The 18,465-nt window shown below is 45.9% G+C and overlaps 1 protein-coding gene across 1 annotated transcript; it reads right to left on the bottom strand.

The window, feature by feature from the left end:
• Positions 1–6,519: 6,519 nt before the first annotated feature.
• LOC104316184 (prostate stem cell antigen) lies at positions 6,520–10,958 on the bottom strand. Its single transcript, XM_009916473.2, has 3 exons — positions 10,561–10,958; positions 8,543–8,647; positions 6,520–6,965 (listed from the first exon to the last, which is right to left on the bottom strand). The coding sequence occupies exons 1-3, from the start codon at positions 10,610–10,612 to the stop codon at positions 6,754–6,756; spliced, it is 369 nt and encodes a 122-aa protein (XP_009914775.1). The 5' UTR covers positions 10,613–10,958; the 3' UTR covers positions 6,520–6,753.
• Positions 10,959–18,465: the final 7,507 nt, after the last annotated feature.

Raw genomic sequence — 18,465 nt, 5'->3', positions numbered from 1 at the left:
TTGAATAGGTGTCCAAAAAAATAGACTCTGCCCAAACATCAGTATTTTAAGCTGGATGAATGTCTTTTTCCTCACTACAGAAACAGTGGATGTTACAGAGAGAGATTACATCATTTTCTCTTCAATTTGTCTGTGAGAGCAAACAGACATGTTACCCTTGCTATATTGCAGAAAGCAAGTTTAAAGGATGCAGCTGAACGCAAATCCAGAGCAGAAGACACAACTAGTTTGGACCGAAGGCACCCACGTGTGTGGTACCACACAGCCACCCAGGAGGACAGGTGGGTCCCTGCAAATAATTCAACGTGTAGTGACCCCTGATGAAAACAAGTCCCCTCCCTGCCCACCACTCCACTTTCACTCACCTGCCCTGGATGAAGTCCTCATTCCACAAATTCCCTTGAGGACAGATGGAATCTTTAATAAAAATAACAAGAGAGGAAGGAGCAAAACACTTTCCTGACTCAGCCCCATTCCTCTCATCTCTGTTGCAGAGGAGGTGTATGGAGGCAATCAAACTACCCCAGCCATGGAGGACCACCAGCAGAGTTGTGAAAGGGTCCAGGGCTGGGTCACGGCATCTCTAAGTGATTCAGGTGGGGAAACACTGGCAGAGGTGAACATGTACCTATGAAGGGCATAGAGGCTATTTCAGTGTGGGTGGTGAACACAGCTGGGGAATACAAATTCTGGTAGAGGCACATAGCAAGAGGTGTTTTAATCAGGTGGTGACTTTATAAGGTGATGTCTCTATAATATGGGCTCGTGGATGAGAAATCAGAAGCATATAGGGAGGAGATAAGGGCTGCAATAGGAGCTGTGGGTTGAGAGCATCAAGGGGGTAGGCATGGGTGCAACATCTGATTTGCAGGGAGTCCTGGGATTTAGCTTAGAAAGGCGTTACTAGAGCTCAAGGTAAGGTCAGAAATGAGTTAGTGAGGGATCTCTCTGCCGCAGAGTTGTCAAGTGGCAGGATGGGAGTGGGATTAGTCAAGATGGCATGGGATGAAGTTGACTTCACCGGCCTTGTCCAGCCAGCCTTGCTGAGGGTAAGTGGCAGGTACAGTTATTTAGGGATGTTCTGCAATCAAAAGGCAGGTCTTTTGATTGCTTTTAGTGACTGTCCAGTGGCTGAATAGCTGGCAGAATGGAGTTAACTGCAGGCTTGCTTTCTGGTCTATTTGGGCCACAGAAAGCCTCATTGCACAACAGTGTGTGCATAATTCAGAGCAGGAATGTGGCTGTGCAGGGTGGGTTGGTAGCAGGTAATCCTTCCCTGGCTCTGTTATGCTAGCTGACTCTATTTGAGCTTATTTTTAGCCTAAGTCTCTCCCCTGGCCCCATTAAAGTCACTATCTGAGCATCTTTCAGTGTATTGGACTTGATAACATCTGTACAAGGCAGAGGTATGGAGACACTGTGTAACTTGCCCCAGGCCACAAAGCAAATGTGGAGCACAGCAAGGAACTGCTGGTCCTTAAATGCCAGCTCATCTGGCCTCTCTGCCCAAGAGACTTTCTCCAGCATGATCAAATATTTTTAACCAGCTGCCACAAATTGGGTTGAATTCAGGGGACCTTGCTGACATTTTTCAGGCCAGGTACAGGCACTGGGTGTAACTTCTACTGGGCTATAGGAAATACTGTGCACCCTAATCCCTGTCCACAGAGATAACGAATACTAGCTAATACTACCAGTAGCAAATACAGCATCATAACAATAATATAATATAAGCAGCACTTTTCTTTTACTCTGTAACGTTTCCTACCACAAAAATCATACCAAAGCAGTTACTCTAGATCAGAGTTGTTTTACTCTTTCCATCTGTAAGAGGTAACCTCAACAGAGAATTGTATGTTTAGATTCAGTTCATAACGCAACTGCAGCTTTTAGAAAAGTGCAGCTGCTGCCCTTGAAAAAAAACAACCCATCCATTTTATTGTCCAGCTATTCATTATTTAAATAAATGAACTGCAGTTTGATCCTGGAGGAATAGAAATCTCTTGCATACATGATGGATTGAGTTGCTTAAAGAGCCTGTCCTCAATTTTAGGCCTTTTGATAAGTGTGGAAAAGATAGGAGAAGAACTGATAAAACTACTCAGCCAGCAATGTCAAGAAGCAACTTGCTTGGGCCAAAAAAATAGCCTTGTTTTTCAAATCAATGTTGTGCTTGCCTGTCACCCAGCAAACGGCTCTTGGGCCTTTTTCTCAGCACCCTGAGAGTAAATCCACCTTCAGCCAGGGCTCGCACAGTTGCGTGATGCCAGGTCATCTGTACCAAGAAAGCACGCTGCAGATCAGAGCAGGAGGGACTGAGCCCTGTTTATCTTTGTTAGGGGTTTACAAGGCAGGAGGGGAGGCCAGCCTTTCTGTCAACGTGCAGTCACAGCACTTGGAAAAACAGTCTTCTTCCTGGTCCTGCCCTGACCCAGCCCAGGTTCTGACCCGTGGCTGAGTCATTTATCTGCCCCAGTTCGCCACCTCCTAATCCTTCCCAGAATTTAAAGGGTTGTTTTTGAGGCTGGCTGTCGGTGACCTGAATGGAGAGTGTGGTTTTGTGCTATTGCAAGTGCCATGCCAGGCACCCATCAAGCAGCAGTGAGTTCTACCTATTAGCGCCGTGTTGCATCTGCTGGGGCTTCCTACCCTGCTCTTTACAGTGTCTATCCCAGTCATGGTTTCTTCCTGTTGCACCTTCTCTAACTATCTAATCCCCCCCACCTCCAGCACTGTATGCCAAAAGTCCAGATATATCCACAGAAAGAATATATCTCCAGATAAATCCAGAGGAGAATCACTCAGTGGTCAATCATGGACTCCTTCCAGAATATGTACAGACAAGAAACTGGGAGAAGAAATCGTACCTTCAGCCTGTAAAGGTCTGGACATCAGGTCTGAACCACCAGAGCATGGGAAAACCCCCTCTTGGCTCCAGCAAGAAATTCTTAAACGCTGTGCTCCAGCAAGTAGCTGTCATTGCCACATGGGACCAGTATGCTATAAGACAGGTGAACAACCCCCATTCATCCTAAAGACTTTTGACACCTCTTATTTTCAGGGCTGAATGTTTTTGACCTCTTCAGAAGATGGAAGAGGCTGTGTCTCGCCCAATGTCCCTGGGGACTCCAATGGCTCTGGTGCTAGCTAACACGTTTTGGCCATTTCCGTACAACTGAACTCCCAGTCTCCAGAAAGGGCCATTGTAACCAAATTTCTTGTTGAGAAAGGCCGCTGGATGTGGGCATGCCTGACTGCCTGGGAATTGTTTCAGAAAATGGGAAAAGGACAGTAGTGTGTCAGGGACCTTCCTCCAGTGCAAGAAGATGAGCCCCTGGACTGGAGAGGTCATGGAGCTGGTCACCCATGCAGAAAACAGCCTGGATGGGAGAGGTACAGAGCCCTCTCTTCAGTGACTAAGACCCAGGGGGTTTGCAAAAACTAGAATAAATCACCCCACGTGCCCCATATCCTTCCTCTGCCAATAACCAGACTCGACTCATACACGGAAGGTGGTTCATTCTGGATTTTCCTTCTGGGAAAACCCCTTCCCTGCTTCCTACAACTAGCAGCTTGTTAATGTCTTGTGTCCCAAGGATTTATGTACTTTTCTCTTTCACAATAGCAGACAGTGTCATTATCTTCTGACATCCCATTTACTTCATCCAAAATTTGATGCTGGCCCTTGTCCCATGGCTATGGGTCCCCCAGGTGACTCATCCTCACCAGGTAAATGCTTCTTTGTTATTTCAGCCCGTGGCTCTGCACACCCTTTGCAGCTCCAATAGTTCTTAGGGTATGAGAGAGGAAAATGGGGCTCTTGGCCAATATCCCTCCCTTTTTAGTCCTCCACCCACTTCTCTCCTGAGCTCCCACTTCAGAGCTCCTTGACTTCATGGGTCCAGCCTGTCTTATTGTTCCCACCCAGGGCTCTTCCAGGCTGTTGTGGTTTAAGCCCAGCCAGTAACAAAGCACTGCGAAGCCGCTCACTCACTCCTCCCCCGGGCCTCCATGGGATGAGGAGGAGAAAATACAAAGAAAAGCTCATGGGTTGGGACAAGGACAGGGAGGGATCACTCCCCACTTATGGTCACGGGCAAAAGACAGGCTCAACTTGGGGAAGAAACAAAATCAATTTCATTTACTACCAGTCAAATCAAAACAAGGATAATGGGAAGTAACCCCCAAAATCTTAAAACATCTTACCCCCACCCCTTGTTTCTTCCCAAGCTCAACTTCACTCCCAGTTCTCTCCACCTCCTCCCCCGGGTGGCGCAGGGGAACAGGGAATGGGGGTTGGGGTCGGTTCCTCACACCTTGTCTTTGCTGCTCCTTCCTCCTTAGGGGGAGGACTCCTCATTTGTCCCCTGCTCCACCACGGGCTCCCTCCCACAGGAGACAGTTCTGCATGAACTTCTCCAGCGTGGGTCCTTTCCATGGGCTGCAGTCCTTCAGGCACAGCCTGCTCCAGTGCAGGCTTTCCCATGGAGTCCTGGCCATCTTGGGGGGCATCCATCCCCCTGCTCCAACATGGGGTCCTCTCTCTCTGGACTGCAGGGGGGCATCTGCTCCCCTGCTTCCTTTCATGGGCTGGGGGGGGGACAGCCTGCTGTCTGGTCTCACCAGGGGCTGCGGGGTCATCCCCTCCTCCCCCACTGACCTTGGTGTCTGCAGAGCTGTTCCTCTCACATTCCAGTATCCTCACTCACTGCAGGTTCCCCTTCTTAAATCTGTTCTCCCACAGGTGTTACCACCATTGCTGATTGGGTCAGCCTGGGCTAGAGGCGGGTCCGACTTGGAGCTGGGGAAGCTTCTAGCAGCTTCTCACAGGAGCCACCCCTGCTACCAAAACCCTGCCACACAAATACAAACCGCAGGTGTATCTGTGTACACTCTGCTGACACCAGCCTTGTTTTCCTTCTTTTATTGTCTATTGGGAGGAAGCCCACGTGACACAGTGGCCTTCTCCAGAATGTTTTCTACCTTGTTTTTCAGATTTCTTCACATATGTATTTCTTGGAGGTCTTATTTGAGGATTTCTTTCAGGCAGCTTTGTATAGTACTCTGCTGCCTTTGCCAAACACTATGCAGGATCTCCCAATGCAAGGTGGGAACACCCAAGTTTATATCCATAAAATAAACTATCTGGAGAAGGCAAACTATAATTCAGAATCTGTGACTATATAGAGGGGCTATAACTGTGTAGAAGAGGTATTAAAACTATAAAGTCTGCTTTGCACGCAGATACCTCATTGGTATCAGCAGCAGAGAGGGCTTGAAATGGTTTTCCAGATATTTGAAGCTCGCACGGCTGCCACATTCATTACACCAGTAAAAGTGGGCAAAGCATGATTGTAGCAGTGCCAGAGGCTGCACTAAGCTGCTCCTTCATCAGACATAAGCCAAATCTTCTATATGTGACAAGTGGAGAAAGCCACTCTGGCTTCAGCAGGGAGTCCCAGGAAAGGGGAAAGATCAGTGGGTGAAGAAGGGAAATTTCTATTGTAAAGAAGGGAATAAAGGACTCTGTGGGTATCCTCATGACCTCAACAAATCTTCAGGAAAGACCAGTCTCACCCTATTCTTCAGCACTCCTAGCCCTGTCCTGAGAGCACCTCAGGAGAAGTCAGCCCCATGCCTTTCCCTAGCTCCCCTGCTCTTGTTTTCCTTCATCTTTTCCCCACACTTGCCTCCTCCCCATCTCTTACTTACTGTATCTCACCTGGGAAAGGAAGTGGGTGCGTGCTCACCTCCACGATCAAGGTATCCAGAGGGGAAAATGGGAGCTCTGATGGTTACTTTCTCCACTCTCCCTGGTCTGCTAGGCAACCCCACAGGACCTTTAAGATAAACCCCTCTTCAACCTTGTGACAGGACCTGTGGCCCAAGCTGTGGCATGGGGAATGGATCAAGGAGGAACTTGGTGAAGAAAGCTTGAGAACCTGCCTGTGGGAGATGGGGACCTTCATGGGATGCCACTATGGCCGGCGTGGAGACTGGCAATCCCAGAATTGGATTGGTTGACCAGGACACGACGGGGACACCCTTTCCACTTCACTCCAATGGTTATTGCCCACCACGGTTGCCCAGGTACCTGAATGTGCAGTCCTGCTCATCATCCCAAGGATGCTATATCTATGGGTAGGCATATAAATGGCTGTATGCACATGCAGCAGGGAAGGTGAGCACTGTTTTTGTCTTGTATGGTAGCTAACAAGGTGCAGGGTCCCAGGGTCTCTAGGTCACAAGCAAGTTCTCCTTTGGGTGTGATTGCTCTTCACAGGTTTTCTTGGGGTATATGCCCTCCAGCGTTTGTCATAAGCCAGAGCCCCTCAAGCTTTGGAGGTGCAGTTCCCACCTCTGTTCTGCTCTGCCATGGCACCTCTCAGCACAGATCATCGTTACACAGCAATGGCCAAGACTGAACATTGGCCAGACATGCAACACACCCACTTGCAGTTGCTGCTGGGTGCAGAAATACATGACTAAGTGATATAGAGGTAACACATCCACACTGGATTCAGAAATAAGCATATTTTAGGTGTTATGCAGATAGCATGTACACATGTTTTCTTATCTGGTAGCACTACAGGAATACAATAACAGGAATGAAGAAGCTATCATATGGCAAAGATCTGCCATCAGCTCCAAGGATGCTGTGTGCCCAACGCACCACACTGCTCCCGGTTACAATTCTTGTCATAAGAGGGGTGCACGAAGACTTTCTGTGGTCGTGGGAGTCCTCTTTGCTCCTCACAGTCTGTTGTTCACGAAGGTCCCGAGCACGCCGGCTGCTATCCCTGCTGCCATCCCATAGCTGCACCTCACACTGCCTGCTGCGTTGACATTGCAGAGGTTGCTGCTGCAGCAGGAGATATTCCTGTTGCCCACGCTGAAGTCCTGATGGAATGGTTCACATGACGGGTCACAGCCCTTGCTGATGATGCTGAAGAGCCCTATGACTCCTGGAAGGAAAGCAGGACCATTATTACAAGGATTCAATGCAAGCCAAGCCTCATGGAACTGAATAATGAAATGTTATTCTTATCTGAACTCACTTCTTGGGAAAAAAATGAGTGTTTTGAAACAGCTGCAATTTTCACTGTAGCAGGTTCTATTTTTGGGGTGTCAGTTTGTCAGCAAGGGGAGAAGGATTTCAATGCCCGAGTGTTTGCTTAAGGCAGTGTATTCCACAGCACAATTCTCAGGGGTTTCTAAAAATGCACCAGCTGCAGAAATTCTAATAAATTAATTAATAATGCAAGTAGTTATTAACACCTCTGTTGGGGAGTCTAAGTTACTAATGGATGAGGAGCAAACGTGGGGTAATCTTTGCTCATATACTATACATCTTTGTTGCACAGAGCTTTTCAACATGCGGGGAAGTTACGGAAACATGGCTCTCCACATTTCACAGATGACAGAGTTACAGTTTCATTTGTTTCTGAGAGGCACAACCTATTTTTCTGTGGCCAGGTCGTACTCAGTAGCTGCTGGTTACCAGCAGATTATGGTCTGCATGATTGCTCCTGATCTTGCACAATCTATTCTGGGCACCAAGTCTTTGACATATGCAAATTCAGTGTATAGGGCTAAGGTTAATGTGTTGCCTCTCCTGCATGTGAGTGCATGGCCATGGGTTTGCACATTTCCAACAAGGACAAAACCTACTGGAGGTATTGCACTTACTGCCTGACAGAGATCAGTTTGAATATGCCACTGATGGTTTTGTGCCCCAGGTCTAAGAGCAACTGAGCTGTCACCACAGGTCTGGACAGGGCAAACATTTTTTTTGCCAGATCTAGAATGGGAAAATTAAATCATAATCTGTTAAAGGATTTTACCCAGAGATGGACAGATGGCTGCATTCAGAGCTGGCTGTAGGTCAGCCTAGGTGAAATTCTATTCATTGAATTCACCTAAAGTCAGCTCAATCTGTCGTTGAATGCTCCTCCTAACTTCATGACTAAGTTTCACCAGACTCAGCCCCTCACATTTTAATTAATGTTCCAAATTTTTCAAAACCACGAACTGAACTATTGCCCTTGTAAGCAAAACTTTTTGGTGTTATGAAGGAGAAATAAACCTAATTTTGTACAGGTGAGAGACATTGGTAGGTATTTGCAATGTCAAGCACACCGTCCTGAGATTCATTCCAGGCACTGGCACTGTACTGGCCATACTGCTCAGTTTTTAGCATGATCTATTGGCAAACACTGAGGAATTTATGGGGTACAGCATGCATGAACCAATATGACTTTATAATCACACTCTTGTGGCCAGTGTGGGGAGAATAGTTGGTGATGGCCAGCACCACTACCAGCACCACTACCAAGGGACCAGCTATCACCAAGGGATAAATATTTTTCTTCTATCATTTCTCCCCAGATGGCTTTTCTCTTCCTGCTGCACACTGAGATATGTTGGCCCATACCAGCTGGTGTATCTAGAGTAGGTGAGGCTGACTTGGACATCTGAGGCTGGGACCATGCTTGGCTCCAACATCACAACTAAGATATTACCCACTCCCACTTTGACTTACTGATCACATCTGTCTTGCATGTTTCTTGCTCCTTACAGTCCACTTTTTTCTGACAGTTGGCATTGCTGAGCTGTGATGTGCAGCTGTAACACTGCAAAGAAGAACCTGCAAGAGACCAAGAGGGGTTATAAGACAAATCTATCTGAAGCTTTCCAGGAAACCCAACTTCATGCTTGCATTGGGAAACAGGACCATTCCTGTGGGTCCTCAAAGGAAGATAGCACCTGTGTTATTGGGAAAACAAGGGGGTTTCCATTTTCGGTGGAGAATAGTACACTCGCTTGAGGTGAGAGTCTAGTTTTGCACGTGCTGAAGATGTTTCAGATGTAGTCAGTGAAGTGAGGGAGCAAAAAGAGACCAGCTGGATAGCTGGTCTCATTGACTGATCTCATCAGTCAATGGGAAGTGCTTCCCAAAAGCTTTTTCCTCTGCACTTGGGATGCCTAACTCAGTTCCTGTCTGGAACAGGCTTTTTGTGATATTCCCACCTCCTGAGCTGGGATGAAGGGATGAAGTCCCCAGAATGACAGGATGATATTATTTGTCTGCCTGTATAAACATTAATGTTTTACCAGGTGGGCTTGTGAGCTTTAGCTGAGGCATTGCCAGGGTTGAATGAAAGAGGGAAAGCCCACAGGGAAGAGAGGGTGAGGGTGGGATGGAGCAGGCAATTTGCAGGGTCTCTTCCAGCCCGTTGTCTCAGTTTGACCAACTTGTGACACGTACTCTCCATCACCCCCTCTTAGAAAGCAAAGTGCAAACACAGCTTTCGCTTCCCTCTGAAAACCAGGTCACCATGTTTTTCCACCCCCTCACGGACATGCCACTCTATGGGGGATGCAAGTCAGCGTTGTTAATGTCTGCTGTGCCGTTATACACATCAGGCAAAGGCAGAATAAGCATTGCAGCTTACAAGTGTCTAGCCCTGATGAAAAATAGTCCTCAGAGGAGTGAGAGCATGGTGCAATTACCTGTTCCTATTACCTACCTGTGCCCCAGGGCATCACTGGAGCCTTGCAAGTGTGAAAGTTAATGTTTATGTATGTACTTTAACCCCATGACCACCAGGCTTGCATCATGAATCCCTCAGGTCAATACCCTAATGCCTAATATACCCTGTGAGGACACAGAAAAGCCCTATTTAGAAATTAGTGTTATTCAGAGCAGGAACAAGAAGTGATTTTAGGCACTTGGTCTCCCTCTGTCCAAGCTGTTCTGGTATAAATGACTGATGCAGTCACAGAGGCAAGGAGCCAAACCCCAGTTTGTCTGTGGTGCTGCACTCTGCTCTCATGTTTATCTGACTTTTAATGCAATGTAAGTCAAATTTCAGAGCACTCTGATGGAAGCTGGCGGAAGAGAAGATGTGGCTAGGACTGTACAAAATTCTTCCCAGCCTTTTCCTTAAACATTCTCAGCTGATTGAGAAACGTTTCTGCTCAGACCTGCTTCTTCTCTGGTAACAGAAAAGCTGGTTTAAACTCTTTTTTTCCCAGTGAGGCTAGAAAAATCTGACAGTGTCTGAATCCCACTCATCCAGTTCATAAAATAACATGCCACGGCATTCTCCCTTTTTCTGTCCCATTAACATCCTGATAATCTGTGCCACTTTTGAAATGAAGAATCAGAAAACAAGTTGGAACAAAACTTACCTTTGCAGAAACATTGCAATTTTGATAGCCTGGGAAGAAGAAAAATAATGCTCCCACCCCACTTCACCACCTCCCACCCCCCGCCCCCATAGCTATATGGTCTGGCTTAAATAATTTTGATTTCAGTTAAATTCAGTTTTGTATAGGATTTATCCTTCCTGGAAGCTGCTTGACCCAGCACTAGGATCACACCCTCAGCAGGGTGGGACTATGCATTTTTTCCATGCAACATCCCGTCAAAAAGCAAATGTCTTCATATGCCAACTGTGTCAGCATTTCTTCCCTCACTGCCAAACTCCATCACAAGTCTTTTTTTTTGAAGATCTGCTGGAGGGCACGTGGGTCAGGGACTCCGTGCTGTCTTACCTGAGTCCAAGCACAGGACTGCTCCCAGCAGGAGGACAAGGAAAGCCTTCATTTTGGGATAGCCTCTCTCGTGCTGAATAGGGATTGTTTCCTCCCAGGACAGTTTATATACTGTGGGAGGCAGCAATCAGGCATGCCCAGAAGGTTACCCTGTGAAGGCACCTGAGCAATGCTGCTCACTGGACCAATGGAGGGGTTGGTTTCTGGTGGTGGTATTTGTGTTAGGTGCCTCTCCTATCTGACTGCGACTTTTGGAGCTACCAGCAGCTCCTCTCCACCACTACGCCCCTGCCTTTCCTCCTACCCTTGAGCAAAGTGTTCACATGAGTGGAAAAAACCCAAATTCTTTAGAACAAGGCTGGCCTTATGCTTTTCTCCAGAGCCAGCGAGGCTGTGGTTGCACCCTGTGAACAAGGCTCTCCACCCCCATTGCTATCCTGAGTGGAGCTATTGTGTTTAAACCCAGGACAGAATGTTCTTTTAATAAACACCGCCGGCTATTTATCTGCATGTGTGAGTGTCTCTGTGACACTCATGGCATGTGGTAGCAAGGTATGTGGGCAAATTACAGTACATTAGCATCTTCCAGGTGTCCAGGTGCTCGTTTTCCCTTATTCATATGTATTGTCTGTAGTCTAGTAAAAGACAATGGCCAATTCAAATTTTTTTTTTTATGTGTGTTGAAACCAAAGGGACTTTGTGGTGGCTTTGTTTGGTATTATTTTCTTCTGCCACATCTGTACTGTGGCACGCTTCTCTTTGTCTGTCTGTCTAGGATAGGTTGAGTACCATTTTGACACTTGAACTCACATCAGTGTGTATTGTAAACAATTCAGGCTTGTCAAAGAAATGTCACTTCTCATCACAGATGAGGGTCAGTTCAGCCACATTCCAAACTGAAGTGTGAATGTTTGCTTTTGAGGGTTGATTAGAGACCTCTCCCATCCCTCGTGTCCTTTGACCACTTCTCAGTACATACCGGCGTAAAAGAAAACAGGCCTTTCTGCCAAATTCAATTTGCCATGGTTTCTCACTTTATTTAGGGTTTTTCCAAAAACTCAGGAACTTAGTGCTTTGCAGTAATAACCTTCAGGGATTTGCTCTCACGCAGTTTAGCTCTTAGGACACCAGGCACTTCTTCAAATTGAAAGTAAGGTGTGCTGGCGTGTTGGTGGATCATTGCTCTTGATCAGGGACTTTGGGATGAGTGATAGAAGGTGAGCTAGACCAAGTCTGCTGAAGTTAATGACACTGCCTTGATTTACACCAGTGGAGAATCTGGTACAGGGGATGATTTTGCAAATCCTATTTCCTCTGTGGGGATCTTAAGTGCTTCTCCTTGGACTCTTGAACTTCTGTTTAAAAGGAAAAAACCCCAATCGACCAACACTTTCTTTCTGTCTCTATTGACTTTTGCTTCACAGTATTTTTGCAGACTATCATCTCATTTATAGCCAACTTCTGTGGAAGAGTTGGATAAAAAAAGTGGCAATATGTTCTCAGACTCTGGTGTTCCTTATTCAGAGATACTTAAGGCTATTTTTCTTTTTTAATACCTTATGATTGTCCCTGTAGAGTTTGGTTCCTTGTGTTAGGGAAGGATAGAGCCAAGGGGAAAGCATAACCTAGTCACCCTATGGAATCCACCCAGGCCTTGAATTAAATATTTCTTCCTTCAAGCCACTCATCGATAAGCAAGAGGGAGTGCTCTTTTCATCCTCAGCGGCCTGACTTGCTGCCAGTCAAACTCTCCTAGTACTATTATTTCTTTCTATTTTTTTTCCTAACAGCATCAGGGCTGCCAGTGAAGACCAGGACTTACGGTGCTGTAAAAGAGATGCACACAGCTAAGAGCCTGTCCATGCCCCAGTCCTGCTTGGCTGCAGCCCAAGGCTGTGTGAGAACCCAGTAATTCCTACAACCTTACATCGAGTGTTGCTTCTCACTGGTTTTTTTCAACATATGCATGCAGTTCCTGCTCAACTCCTGAAGATGGCAAACGTGCCCTGTTATAATTATTATACATACATTAATATGCAGTTGTCCATAGGATTGTGTGTGCATGGTATCTTTTATTTTCCTGATGTTATAAAATCCCAAGTTCATCTAACTGCATGAACAAGACCATCTATTTTCCCTGGGAATCTAAGGACATCTACAAATCACTTGGGTTTTGGTTTTGTTTTGGTTTTGGTTTTTTTAAATACTGATTTATGTTGTCAAAGCAGATTCCTGATAGATACAGGTCTGGAGCTTTCTGTTGAGGAGGGAGGGAAAGAAGGCTTGATTATTTGCTGTATCCTGGTTCACCTGCCTGGTGTCAGGCTGGGAAAGTGGGTGGTGGTGGATCGTGGTACAGAGCGTGATGTCGTGGATCACACTGAAGAGCTGGATAACCGTGGTAGGCATGAGCTGGAAATTTGAGGACAAGAAGGGCAATAGGTAAAAAGATGCCTGGGAAATCTAGACAGAGATACCAAGTGTCTCTGAAGGCAAAATACAGTTCATTCAGTTTCCTGAGCTGTGTCAACTGTTTGGCTAGGTGGTCTGAAGAGGCTGTAGGAAAGTTTGCAAGATGATAGAGATAATGTATTAAGACTGACTTTTTTTTGTGGGCATGTCTTTTATGAGCAGCAGAGAAAAAAAAACCCAAACAGAACCTGGTAAAGAGGAAACTAAGATGAAGTTCCTCGCACTTATCCAAGCTCCTGAATGAACTGTAGTCCTTGAAAGAGCCAGATCATCAGGGGATCCTGCAGAACCTCCAGCTTCTGAGCTCAGAGGTGTAACACCTTCTCGGATGCCTTAATTCAAGCCAGAATTAAGTGCAAGAACACGAGGAGCTTCTGTCCAAGGCTGCCTGGCCCTGAAGAGAGGTCACTGCATTGCTTGCTCAGCATGAACGTGGCTTGCATCTCCTTTTCAGGATGTTCTGTAGTACACGTGTGGAGGTTGCAATGGACTGCAGAGGAAACCTTATTGACTTTTCCACTCCTGGAAGGTGTTTGGTATATGTGCAGTGAATGAGCTGGTGCTGTCTGCAGTGATGTCTGCAAATCTACTCAGGCTATGGGGATGTGAGATGTATGATAAGGGATGTTAGTGGCCAATTTTAGGCATCAAAGTGGGAATTTCTAACACCTGCACAGCTGTTTTCCCTGGAATGTAAGCAGCCTCAGGAGCAGCGAACTGTCCCAAGTCAGAACAGGTGGGGAATAAATGACACTGATTCACTAGATGACAGTAAGGCAAATCACTTTACAGGCTTATCTGTAAGGAGGGAAGCATGGATCCTAAATGAGATGTGATTGGATAGACAGGAAGACGGATAGATAAGGGGAGAGAAAGATTTAAAAACGAGTAGATATACAGATGTCCACAGAGATGGATGGATAGCTAGCAGTCAGGAGGAGCTGTAGTAGCTAGTCCTGTGTACCCTCTTCTACATGCGGGATTACAGGCATGCTTCGCTCTGCTCTATGTCCCCTGTCTCAGCCTAAAGGATTTCTTATCAACCTCTCAGCCCTTTTCCACTCTCCTGTGCACATGTCTGGGGATGGACAGGCACGATGCTGGCCCAGCAGCAGGAAACATGATTCCTGCTGCTCCAGGGCTGCCCTTGACTGCCAGCAGAGATAGGCTCCAGCTGCTACATCTGTAGATGCTTAACGCTGTTTCATGTTATGGTCTAGCTCACACTACAAGGATTTATTTCTAGGTTTGCTGTTCAAGTAAGCTTCAGAGCACAGGGAGGCAAGGCTAGGCTGCCTGAGACATCTTCCAGAGTCCAGCAACGGAGACCGGAGCTGTCATTAAGAGCAGAACATTGAGCAAAGACAGAAAGGTCTTGGGGTCTCTGTGACTGGGCTGCTGAGGGACCTTTGGCATGTGCCTTCCCTTCTTTGTGCCTCTTCTGCTAATAGGCATCATGACTACTGCATCACAAGGGAATTTTTTTGAGATCTATGGGTGCAAACAAGTACAACCAGTGAGCATTGTAAAGGTTTAATAAGCAAGCAACCTGTTTGACCTTGAGTATTTCTACAAGGGTCCAGGCACAGACCCAAACATCCAGCTATTCCCATTTGGGATTTCAGATTTCAGAGGCTAGCCTGACAAACCTTGAAGAAAAATTTCACCTTCACATCCCACGCGTTCTTGCTGACAACCATGAAATCAATGCATTGCTGCAAATTAATCCCACCACGGTGCTAATATTGTCTGCGGAGCAAACTGTAGGTGGACAAAATTCTGAGGGCTGTAGAGGTTAGAAATGCCCATACGGTGGTGCTGTTGCTGCGTTGCTGGCGCACAGACCTCTCGGTGTGTGGGAGCAGCCCAGACTGTTTGTTGAAAATCTCGGCAACTTCAGAGCATCAAAAATGCATTTGACATTTTTTTGTTATTTTGCTAATTGCTAAGCTCTTTTGGTTGTAAAAGGCTCGGAGTGTGGGATCTCTGCCAGCTTCTGCTGGCCATGCCTTGCGCATCTCCGAGTTTGCAGGAAAAAGGGAGTGCATTTTCCTACGCCTACGCTCCGGAGTTGGGGTAAAATGTGGGGACAGTAGCCTGTGCTACGATCACAAAGCAGTTCTGTGCTTGCTTTGCCATCGCAAAACACTTTCTTATGCCTTCACATACCAGGCATTGCAGTTTCCTATGGCCAGATGTAGCAAGAGGTAGTTTGAAACACAGGCAGAAAACATGACTTTGCTGAGATCACCCAGTGGGGCAACATCAGACCTCAGACTAGGACCCTAGCACGCTTGCTGCTTCCTAGTCTGTGTCCTTTTCCTTCCATCAGGAAAATTATTTAATTACTCTGGCCCCTATAGGAAACCACAGAATATCAATGGGGAAGAACTTGCGATTTCCAGTCCAGCTGCTGCAGGTAGAAAAGGGTAGACCTGATGGCTGGACACACCAAGCCTGTTATAAGGCCATCATGGACAATTGCTCCCCATGTGGAAGTGGTGCATTCAATGCATGGTGACTTATGGTCCTTCCTTTGTCCTTCTTGTCCTCATTTTGAGGCCAGTACTCATGGGTGGTACTGCTTACCCTACTTCAACACAGCTTAGGGAGGAAACTTCGGCACGGGAGCTCAGGTCATGGTCTTACATATGGGAAAAGTATTTTCTTGAGGGAACAGATTTGTCAGGCCGTTTTGTGACTTGGTTGTGAATTTATTGACAAAATATCATTTTGTTGACAAAGAAAGGTTCTGCAGAAATAATAAAGCTATTTTAAGTCCAGGATGGATTTTGCAATTGAACCCAGGTAGAGAACGCAAGATCAGTCTACAAAAGTCAAACGCTGTTGGTTAGGACATGCAATTAAGATGCAGGAGATACAGGAGCAGTCCTTTTAAGTCATATTTCCTTTTGCTTGAGAAGATGCTGTATCCACAGATACTAGAATTCAGATTGTACTTGACTTTGTCCCTCCTCTTAGAACTGTTCCACTTTGTGTTAACTAATTATAAACTAATTGGGCTGGAGAGATGCAGTGTCGTGAAGCAATTTGATTTTGATGAATTGGCAAATTCTTACAAAAACTGTTTCATTAAAAAAGTATTTTTCCTGGCTGCTTTATCAAATGCTCCAATGCTTAGGACAGCAGAAGATGAGTGGTACAACCCAGGAGACATAATGGGAATTCTGATTAATATCTGTCATTTCCTCCTGTTTTAACTGTTTATCTGGAAAATCAATTTGAAAAATCAACCCACAGTTTCTTGGAGTCATTGCAAAAAGAAAGGGGTTTTAGCTAAATAAGGTGTATAAGAATAGCTCTAAAGAGAGGGCTTTATTCTGGCTTTATATCCTATTTTAAGTACTGGCTAGGAGGCTCTTTGGCAAGCAGCACCAGAGGAATGAAGTTGTTTCTAACTTCAACTCTCATCCTGACAGTATCTAAGTAGCCAAAGTAATCAATACAGATTAGAAAAAAAATTATCATTACTTCATTGTTTCCTTGCTGTATCCTCAAAGTATTCTTTGGTGTATCCTCAGATTAACAGTTTTTAACTGCCCGTATCACACTGATTCAGTGATTCTCTGAGTTTCTTCCCATGTCACCCACTAACAATGAGCTCATGCGATGTGATTGGGTTGTGGTATCTGGCCATACCACCCTGGCCACTCTCTACCCTCAGGGAAGACCTGGTCAGGGGAGCATTGGGTATTGTCTAACTTACGCTAAAGTCAGACAAATTGTCCCCCCAGCTCCATTTGTTGGCTACATCTCTACTGACTACAGTGGGAGCTTGGATACTCAGCCCTAAATAGGCCATTACCTTGCAGATGGTCATGTTTTGTCTAATGCCCAACAACAAATGCACACATAAAAGGAAAAAAAAAAAACCAAAACAGTGTTCATATGGTGTGACTCAAAGCTGTTCTCAGCAGTTACATTTTTGGTTTTGTCACTGGAATGAAATCATCCTTCACACATCCCCAGGCAGGAGTCAGAGATCCCTTCCCCTACTTGACCTTTACAAATTGCACGTCCTGCTTTGCCGTAACCTTTTCAGAGGTGCCACAGACCCCAAGCATAGATTTTTTGTAATCGATACCACAGCCCTGCATTGAGCACATGACTTAACAACTGCCTTCTCAGTCTCTTCAGCAAAAACTGTGATGCTAAAGGATAGAGACAGGAATGTGCCTGGGATTAAAACGGAGATCCGACAGTGCCTGAATAGAGGAGATGGATTTTCAGACTCGGCAGCCTGGGCACAGCCAAAAGGGTGCAGTTTTCATGAAGGAAGTTTTCTGATGAGCAGCAAAGTTAGTGAAGCTTAGTTTTCCATGCACATGTATCCTCTGTCCTCTAAGCTCCCAGTTCCCTGTTTATGTACCTTTTGGTTCCCTCGCATGACTCCTTCCTCTTTGGCTGGGCAAAAAGCATCATGTTCAGGGTATGGATTTTCTGACTGGCCAGCTGGCTGCTGCTTCTAAGAGTGGTTGAGGAGCTGAGGGACCACTCATTTTGGTTTTTCTCCTTTATTTGACCAATTTTCACAAAACTGAGAATACGTCTAGACCCTTGAGAACTTTCTCCTCGTTGAGTTTGCTTGAACCTAGGCAGGCTGAGAGCCAGTCAGATACGTGGGCAGGCAGGTGGACGGATAGAGGGATGAACAGTCAATACAACTGCCTAAGCTAAGCCATATTTCCATAGACCAGGTTAAGAACTTATGGAACTGTAAGCACTACATGACCACACACACACAAAAAAAAAAAAAAAAAAGAAAAAAAAGAAAAAAGGCTAAAACCACCAAAGAAAATGTCAGGGATTTCAATATCCAGGATGATACAAAATAATTGCTGGTGAGGGAATAGATAAAGAGGTAGCAGGAAAGGTAACAGGTGCCGTTCCTCCCTTGTGGTCCACAAACCCTGCATGGAATCAAAAAAAGAGTCAGGAGTTCAGGGAACAGTCTGTTTCTCCCATTTTGATGGTTCACATTGGATAGACCTTGGCTAATTCTTCTTCACTTCACAAAGCAAGGTTGTATGCTCTCAGGGGCATAGCAGCCTAGTTTGAATTAATTTTCTATTAATTACTGGAATGATTTTAGCATGAATAAGCAATGGCTATTTATAGCAGTAGGACTGATTAGGCATCAGAGAGAAGTAACCAGGAAAGTTGTGGGGCTCCTACTGCTTAGGAAAGGGAGAATGACCATCCCTGGTTGGACCAAAAGGTCCATCTGGCTCATGTGCTGCCTCTGCCATTGGGTCTTAGTGGTTGCACAGGGAAAGATTATAAGAGAAAAAGTCAGAAAAGACTGCTTTCTCCCACAATATCCCCCTAATTTTGGCTACCTGTGGCTTTGTGGCTTCATGAGCAGGAGGTGGTATCCAGACCATTCTGTTTTTTTATGAAAGACTTGTCTTC

This window comes from Haliaeetus albicilla, chromosome 3 (assembly GCF_947461875.1).
Source record: "Haliaeetus albicilla chromosome 3, bHalAlb1.1, whole genome shotgun sequence".
In the NCBI taxonomy this organism is placed as follows: Eukaryota; Metazoa; Chordata; class Aves; order Accipitriformes; family Accipitridae; genus Haliaeetus; species Haliaeetus albicilla.
The sequence above is the reverse complement of the archived record's forward strand: the minus strand, read 5'-3'. Positions and strand labels throughout refer to the sequence as shown.